The sequence below is a fragment of the Octopus bimaculoides genome, chromosome 17, assembly GCF_001194135.2.
Source record: "Octopus bimaculoides isolate UCB-OBI-ISO-001 chromosome 17, ASM119413v2, whole genome shotgun sequence".
Taxonomy (NCBI): Eukaryota; Metazoa; Mollusca; class Cephalopoda; order Octopoda; family Octopodidae; genus Octopus; species Octopus bimaculoides.
This window is the reverse complement of record NC_068997.1, coordinates 45,466,150-45,475,345: the sequence shown is the minus strand read 5'-3', so window position 1 is coordinate 45,475,345 and position 9,196 is coordinate 45,466,150. Positions and strand designations below refer to the sequence as shown.

Below are 9,196 nucleotides of genomic sequence, written 5' to 3'. Positions count from 1 at the left end.
ATAATGGGCGATAAATAATGACGATGATGATGATGCACACACACATTTTACATAAATAAAGAAATTTGCGAATGCAGAAAGGCTGTGAAGATAGCTTAGAAAATAGAGTAAAGACCCTTTAGAAGATAGAAAAAAAATGACCAGAAAATACCCAGTGGAGGCTTGTTGGCCATACTATCTTTTAAGGGTATTTACCTGACTTTCTAAGCTGTGTTCTCAGTCTTCCTGCATTCAAGAATTCCCTTATTTTCTGTAGAATATCAATGGAGCTTATGAGTTGGTTTACGTATATACATACACACAGTTTGCTTCTGAGAGGGAATGAGAGAGAGAGAGAGAAAGAGAAAGTGAGTGAAAGCTAGAAGAATGCTTATTGTAATCACTTTAAGATGACGTCTTCTAGATAACAATAACTGACTGATAACATTAAGTGATTATAATAAATGACTTCCATTGTGCAAAGAGCAATCAGTCTACCTATACTACTTGAAGACAAGACAAAGTAAAATTTTATTTAATAAGTTAATTAGCAATTAGTAGATAAGACAACAATCATAATGATAACCAAAGAAACACCAACCTGTTTCCAAGACTTCTTGCGTAATCGTTTTGGTTTTTTGGTGCCATCTGGATTTGTCTGATGGTTGTCTTCTCTCATTTTTGAAGGAGTGAGATTACCATCGGACAAACCATTTGACAGTCTTGGTGGAGAATCATCATCTTCGGAATCATCATCATCTTCATCATCATCATCGGAAAGACACTCACCGTCACTTTTCTCATTGTGGAATTTACTCTCGTCAATGATGAGAGACCGATTACTAACGCTGTCTATAGAACCATCACTTGACATTGACGAGTCATCGGGCTGCTTCAACTCAGACTTTGGAACTTTGGGTTTGCTTTCGTTCTCCCCACTGGCAATGGACTTGCCACTGGATCGATAAGGTGATGTGAGAGAGTCTTGCATCGCGGCTGGAATGGGACTGGAATGGGAAAGCTTGCTTAACGAGGCCGCGTCTTGGTTAAGGGCGGCTGGCTTGTTAACAATCATTCCTTCTTGCTTCATATATTTATACAGAGCAGATTCCTGGAAGCTACTTTGAGTAGAGCTTGTGCCATCTACATGTTCTTGCTTGACACTGATAGGAGATCGGCAACTTAGGTTTAGAACTTGGTTATCAAAATTCTGACTGGGAGTAGCAGGAGGAGGATGGGAGTTGTAGGCATTGCTACTGACTGGTTTGTGGCCACTGTGAGCTCTAGGGGGTTCTCTTTTCAGACTAAGATCTAAAGGTTGGTCCTGGTTATTGAACAAGGCATCACGGTTTTCGGTGGCAGCGTTAAACTGACCGTTTACTTTTGTATGTGAATGAGCTGGAAATGAAGGCGATGATGATGGTGGAATTCCAGAAGGAATTTGGACAGAATTATTGAAATGTGGAACCACAGGGATGTAGGCCGAATTAGTAGATTTTACTGACTCTTTCCATGTGGAGGACGTGGTTGTTGAGTCCTCCTGTTGTTTGAAACGAGCCATGGCGGGGAAATACGGGACATTTTTACCTTTCTTACGATCTCGTGCTCTCATGTTCTGAAACCAAACCTGCACCACGCGTTTCGAGAAACCAATTTCATTGCCGATTTTTATCAGGTCATGTTTACGAGGTCGAGGGTTGAGCTGGTAATATTTCTTCAGAACCTGCAGCTGGTCATCGCTTATCATCGAACGCATACGGAATTTCTTGTCAAGGTTTTCCTCTTTGAAAATTTCTTCTGCTTCCTCCTCGTCGGTGCCATTCTCCAAACTGCCGTTTGGCGTCTCGCGTTTAATTGTTTCCGACGAGGAAGTTGTACTACTCGGACTGTTGCACGACGTTACCTCCAAGTTGGTAACTCTATGCACAATATCTTTGTTGGATTTGCATAGATAGCGTTCATGCTGGTGCAGTGCCACAGGACTGCGGAAGGCTGATGCACAAAATCGGCATGTGAGATCAACATCTTTGGCATCTACAAAGTTGGATGGAGGAAGAGGAGGGGAATCGGAGTTCTTCTCTTGCATGACGTCGGTGACTGGAAAACCATCTTTGGAATTTTCCTTCTTAATATTGACACTACTTAGAACTTTGATGACCTCCGACTGGTCTGACGGCTCAGTTTTGATGACTCGTTCGTCGAGAGGCGGAGAGGTCACTTGTGACTGCAAGGGTACGGCAGGACTGTCAGATTTCTTCAGGACTACCATCGATAAAGGCTGCGTGTTGGAGTTCATGTCAGGTGAGAGTTTTGTACTTTTTGTTAGAGAAGGCTTCTGATTAAAAGATACTTTTGAGGAATTAGAATGTGCAATAGTCTGGTTGGTTAGTGGCGCGATTCTGTCGGAAAGGTTCTCCTTCTGAGGGTACATGGGATATGAGATGTATGAAGAAGCATTAGGAAAGAATTTTGGAAGGCTAGAGTTGGGGTTATCATATGTAATTAATTGTCGTGGAAGACTGCCTGAGGATTTTTGCAAAGAGACGGCCGACTGGCTATGTCCATTTTTAGAGGCCGGAGGATATGGAACAGAGTCGCCTGCGTTACCATTGTGGTCGATCCGACGACTCTTCATGTTCACGACCCAGCATTTTTTGGAGGTCATGTGACTGCTGTAGGAGCCGGAGTGGCTAAACCGTTTCCGGCAGTTGGAACATTCGAAAGGCTTCTCTCCAGAATGAATACGAATGTGTTCCTTGAGATGATGTTTGAATTTGAACGCTTTGCCACATTCTTCGCACTTAAATTTCCGTAGCGATGTGCTCTCATTGTGGCTGATCATGTGGCGCTGAAGTCGGTAGACATTGGCAAATGTTTTCTTGCAGACAGTACAAGTCTGCGAAGTGGCCAAATGCAGTTCCATATGGTTATCAAGCTGGGATTTCAGCGTAAATGTCTCTTCGCATTTCGAACACATGAATTTCACAGACTTCTCAGAATGCATTGCTTTGATGTGAGAATGCAACCGAGATTCTTGATTGAAAGATTCCTTGCAGTGCATACATTTCAAGAGATATTCATCATCGGTATTATTCACAGAATCTGAAGAAAAGAAAAAAAGACAAAAAGCAATGAGATGAACAAATATGGAACAAATAAAATTTGATGCAGACATAAATTAATGCAACAAAACAGCCCTCTATGTGGTCACTTAGTTTACCAGAAATAACAGCGAAACCTATCTCAAGTCACTCTGGAATGTCTTAGAATAATAGTCCTTGTTAGAATGCTGTAACCCTTTAACATTCCAGTTAGTGCCAAATGCAATTCGTTGCCAGTACCGTGTGACTGGCCTTCGTGCCGGTGGCATGTAAAAGCACCCACTACACTCTTGGAGTGGTTGGTGTTAGGAAGGGCATCCAGCTGTAGAAACTCTGCCAGATCAGATTGGAGCCTGGTGTAGCCATCTGGTTCACCAGTCCTCAGTCAAATCATCCAACCCATGCTAGCATGGAAAGCGGACGTTAAACGATGATGATGATGATAACGATGATGATGTTCTGAATCAATCATGCAGTATCTCGTTGTTTTGAAATTTTGATTATATGATTGTCTATTTTTTTTTAGAATGACATTGTAGGGTAAGTGTGAAAAGCCAGATCTGGCCAGTCTGAACACAAAGCAAATAGAATATTTAGGCTGGATTTGAATGGTCTAATACTAAAGAGTTAATCTTTATTACAACAACAACAACAACAACAACAACAACAGGGACACAGGATTTCCTCATTTATATTTTGATTTTCTGCATTTGTTTTCATTTGCATTTTACATTTTGAATCTGAAGACAAATGATCTTTCGGAATATCTATTTACCTTTGTGAAGAGTCATGTCCAATCTTTATAAAATAATGATAATAATAATACTAATGGTTTCAAATTTTGGCACAAGACCAGCAATTTAGGGGAGGGAGTAAGTTGATTCTATCAGCCCCAGTGGCCAACAGATACTTATTTTATCAACCCTGAAAGGATGAGAGGCAAAGTAAACCCTTTCTAATAAAGGCACAAGGCCTGAAATGTTGTGCGAGGGGACTAGTGGTTTACACCGGCCCCAGCGTATCACTGGTACATAATTTTGATAGAAAGGGTGTTAGGTGACACCATCAGCCACAATACTTGTCTGGGACATCATTTTATCAACTCTTGAAAGGACAAAAAGCAAAGTTGGCCTAGGCGAGATTTGAACTTGGAACATATTAAAAAGCTTGTCCCGTCCTATATCAGTCAGTCCTGGCTAAGTGCTAGCACCAGCAGCACCAACACCACCACCGCCAACAACAACAACATACAAGACCCTAACAGAAGGTGTAAACGCAATATCACATCATCTCACATTTCTTCTTAACCTAGAAATTAAAAAAAAAATTAAATAATAATAATAATAATAAAAAAACAACAAAAAAGGAACAACCCTCCCCCCACCTTCACCAATGCCTGTGACGTCACATGTTTATTATTTCTTCAAGTTGATTGAGTCTTGTGGACAAAGAGATATAAGTCTGTAGCAAGAAAGCACCACAGTCACTGCCTTGTATAGAGCTAAGCTAATCCATATAGAGATAGAGAGATACAAGGAGGATAGATATACAGATAGATAGATATAGAGAGGATGAGTAGACAGATAGAGAGGGAGGAGAGAGAGAGAGAGAGAGAGGTACCAGCAGGACTTAAGTGCTATCAGTCCTGTTAAGCTGGGTCTTATCAGCGTCATAGACCAGGTGTTTGAAACACAAGTGCTCAAATTAGGCCCATGTACACACACACACACACACACACTGTCGTACGTCAGGCAGACGTGGTCCTTAATGCATACAGCTCAAACACTGAAATAACACATGCAGGAGAAATAAGCATGCAAAGACGCACACACACACACACAGAGTTCTTTATGTACACATCCACACCTGTAAATGTATACATGTGTGTGTGCATATATATATATAGCAATGAACACACACACACACAAAATTGTGCTCTCTTTCTCTTTTGGCCTCATTATGTATATAAACACACACACACACGTGTGTGTGTGTATGTGTAACATATATATATATATATATATATATATACACACACACATATATATATACATACAACACACAAGCACACCTCAAAAATAGGAAATTACTTATACAGACAACACAAAGAGAATTTATGCAATATATGGGATACAAACACACATACATACATACATGCATATATATACACACACACAAGTATATAGCCATATACACACTATTTGCTGCCAGTAACTTTAGAAGTCTGGAACCAAATCTGTAGAAATGGAGATAAGCTGATAAAGCCCCCTCCCCACCCTACTTCTACAGACTGAAGGCATTTAGGGTCCACAAAAAGAGGAAGGTGAATGTAGTGGTGAGCATGTGTGTAAGGAGGGGCGGGCGTTGGGTTGGGGGTAAGTGTAGAACCTTCAAAGAAAAAGTCTGGGAGAGAAGCTTAATTAACATTGGAACTGCCAAATTGTACCCCACTCTGGGTTCTTCATGATTTTTTAAAATAAACAGCTTAAAGCAAGGCCACACACTTTGGACGAGGGAACAGGCAATTTGATTGGCCCCTAGTAGTTAACTGGTATTTTAGTTAACCCTTTTGTTACTACGTCTCTCTCTTAAAATACACAGCCTTGGTTTCAATTAATTTTGAAAATAACAAAGAATTTGAACTGGCAGAATGTTAGCAAGCTGGACAAACTGCTTGGCAGTATTTCAGCTCTTTATGATCTGAGATCAAATTCTGCTGAGGTCAACGTTGCTTTTCATCCTTCCAGGGTTTCATAAAAATAAGTACCAGTTGAGCACCAGGGTTGATATAATATCAACAAGCGCCTTTCTCTGCAAAGTTTCAGGTCTTGTGCCAATAGCGAAAAAGATTATAGAGTTGATGTTTCTGTCATCTCGTTGTCTTAACGCTTTTGTTACCATATTCATTTTGAGATGCTCTGTGTTTCTTTCAATTATTTTAAATATAGCAAAGAATTTAGTAAAATAACTTAGTTATCATTCAGTTAGTGTTAGGAACATAAATTGTGACTAAGGTTTGGTGGAAGATTTTAATTCAGAACTTTTGAAAAGTGAGACATCTGTACTACAGAACTAGGGGTGGTTTCAGGTAGGTTGGTATCAAAAGGGTTAAGAATTGTTTCCCTATTATATATTCTAACCATTTTGTTACCATATTTCTGTTGAGATGCTCCGTGTTTCTTTCAATTAATTTTAAATATAACAAAGAATTTAGTAAAATAACTTAGTTATCATTCAGCTAGTGTTAGGAACATAAATTGTGACTAAGGTTTGGTGGAAGATTTCAATTCAGAACTTTTGAAAATGAGACATTTGTACTACAGAGCCAGAGGTGGTTTCAGGTCGGTTGGTATCAAAAGGGTTAAACATATGAAAATATAATGAGTGTTGATAAATGATATCATAAAAGAAAATAAAGTAGCAGGCTGGCAGAAATGTTATCACACTGGACAAAATGCTTAGTGGCATTTCATCTGTCTTTATGTTCTGAGTTCAAATTCTGCCAAGGTCAACAATGTCTTTTATCATTTCGGGGTCGATAAATTAAGCCCCAGTTGAACACAGACATCGATGTAATCAACTTAACCCTGCCTCCAAAACTGCAGGCCCTGTGTTAAAATTTAAAACCAAAATAAGATGGTCATCTGGCAAAATCATTAACTATGCTGGACTAAACGATCTGTGGCATTTCGTCCATTTTCATGTTCAGAGTTCAAATCCTGCTGATGCCAACTTTGCCTTTTATACCTTCGGGGGTTGATAAAATAAGTCCCAGTTGAACATTGGGATCAATCTAATCAACTTACACCCTCTCCCTGAAATTGTTGGCCTTGTGCCAAAATTCAAAACTTGTGTTTAGAATATAAATTAGCATATTTTGATGGAAGCGATTAATTCTGACAAGTTGAAAACACAAAGTTTGCATCATAGAATTAGGGGCAGCCCCATGTTGATTGGGATCAAAAGGTTAGTTTAGGGTTTGTCCACATTACTGTCAGCTTCCTGGTTTCTCAAGTGTATAATCCTCCCTGGATGGGATGCCAGTCCTTCGCAGGGTTACTCATTTTTGCCAGCTGAGTGGACTGGAGCAATGTGAAATGAAGTGTTTTGCTCAAGAACATAACATGTCGCTTGGTCCAGGAATTGAAAGCACAATCTTATGATCATGAGTTGAACACTCTAACCACTAAACCATGCACTTCAACTTGGAATCAAAAGGATGAATGGTAAAGATAGCTTGGAGTGGTCGGTTTTGAAACGGTTATGATAGAAATGTCCAAGAGTTAGAAGAGAGTCTCGGATACCGAATATAATTTGGTCAGTTGGTCATCTAGACAAGTGAGTTGATGACAGTATAAATGATTATTTGGTCACCAGTAAAATTATAAAGTGTCCACGCTGCTCCAACCAGGAAGAGGGAGATTAAGAGGGGGCAGAGACAGAGGTGGTATCAAATAACTGTAGGATGATGGTAGGGGTACTGAGGGATGGTGGGAGGGAGAGAGAGACAAAGATTCAAAGTAAGAGAGACAAATAGATAAAGCTACAGAAATTGCTAGATAAATAGATCGATTGATTGATAGATAGATTGACAGTTTGAAAGATTATTAGATAGATAAGGTGATAGAAAGACAGATAGAGAATGGATTGATAGATAGATAGATAGATAGATAGATGGATAGATAGATAAGTGGATAGATAGATAGATAGATAGACGGATGAATGGATGGATGGACAGATAGATAGATATAGAGGAATAAATATATAGAGAAAGATAGGCAGACATAGGGAGATAGATAAGTAGATCGATAGATAGACAAATAGATAAATAGATAGATAGATAGGTGTAAAAATTAATTGATAAACTGATAGAAAGATCCGGATGACTAGAAAAATGGATAGACAGGTTGTGAGAGATAGATAGAAGGATAAATAAATAGATACAGGCAAACAGACATATAAAGAAAGAAATTATTGAATGCAGGAAAGTGAATAATTGAACAATTATCAAAACAGATGTTTCACTAATGAAGTGGGTCTTTATGAATAGAAGATCTTATGATCACAGGTAAAAATAGTGACCAGTGTGTGGGGGTGGCTGACTAGTGGAAGAGGTGATGGTCTGTAGAATAAAGAGGGGGGGATTCAGATCAGTGAATACATACACACTACAAAACAAAACAAAAAAAAAGCCTGGTTTGTGTATTTAATAGAGACAACTGTTCATTGTTTAAGCTGAGTCAGAATTGTGTGTGTATGTGTGTTTATTCAGATAAATACATTGTGTGTGTGTGTGTGTGTGTGTGCGTGTGTGAATGGACCAGAGATACACACAAACACACCTTTATAAATCACACATACACACAAACACAGACACAAACATATATGGAGAGCTAGACAAACAGACAGGTAAACACAGAGCACATGATGCATATGTAATAATACCAGTATTTACCTGTGCATGTATGTTTAATCTCTATGTAAACAACTCTACCCCTGTGTATATGTATCTTTACAAGGGAGAAAGACTACATTCATGAATGGGAGAGAAAGAGAGAGAAAGAAAGAAAGAGATGGAGTGGAGATAGTGTGTTTATGTGAGAAAGAAATGTGAGTGGATGATACACACATATACATACATGCAATAAAAGGAAGTGCCCCAGCATGGCCACAGTTTAATGACTGAAACAAGATATAACTCTCTCTCTCTCTCTCTCTCTATATATATATATATATATATATACACACACACACACACACACAAACACACTAAGATATATATATTCTTTCTTTTACTCTTTTACTTGTTTCAGTCAATTTGACTGCGGCCATGCTGGAGCACCGCCTTTTGGTCGAGCAAATCGACCCTCCAGGACTTACTCTTTGTAAGCCTAGTACTTATTGTATCGGTCTCATTTGCCGAACCACTAAGTTACAGGGAGTAAACACACCACCATCGGTTGTCAAGCGATGTTTGGGGGGACAAACACAGACACACATACACACACACACACATATATATATACATACACATATACATATATACGACGGGCTTTTTTCAGTTTCCATCTACAAAATCCACTCACAACGCTTTGGTCGGCCCGAGGCTATAGTAG

The 9,196-nt window shown here is 39.2% G+C and overlaps 1 protein-coding gene across 2 annotated transcripts in view; it reads right to left on the bottom strand.

The window, feature by feature from the left end:
* LOC106881604 (zinc finger E-box-binding homeobox 2) overlaps nt 1–9,196 on the bottom strand; it is a 50,447-nt gene that overhangs the window by 13,666 nt on the left and 27,585 nt on the right. For both annotated transcript variants that reach the window (XM_052973920.1, XM_052973921.1), the window contains exon 3: nt 581–3,081. In XM_052973920.1, the coding sequence (XP_052829880.1) occupies nt 581–3,081 (2,501 nt within the window). The remainder of the gene's footprint in view (nt 1–580; nt 3,082–9,196) is intronic.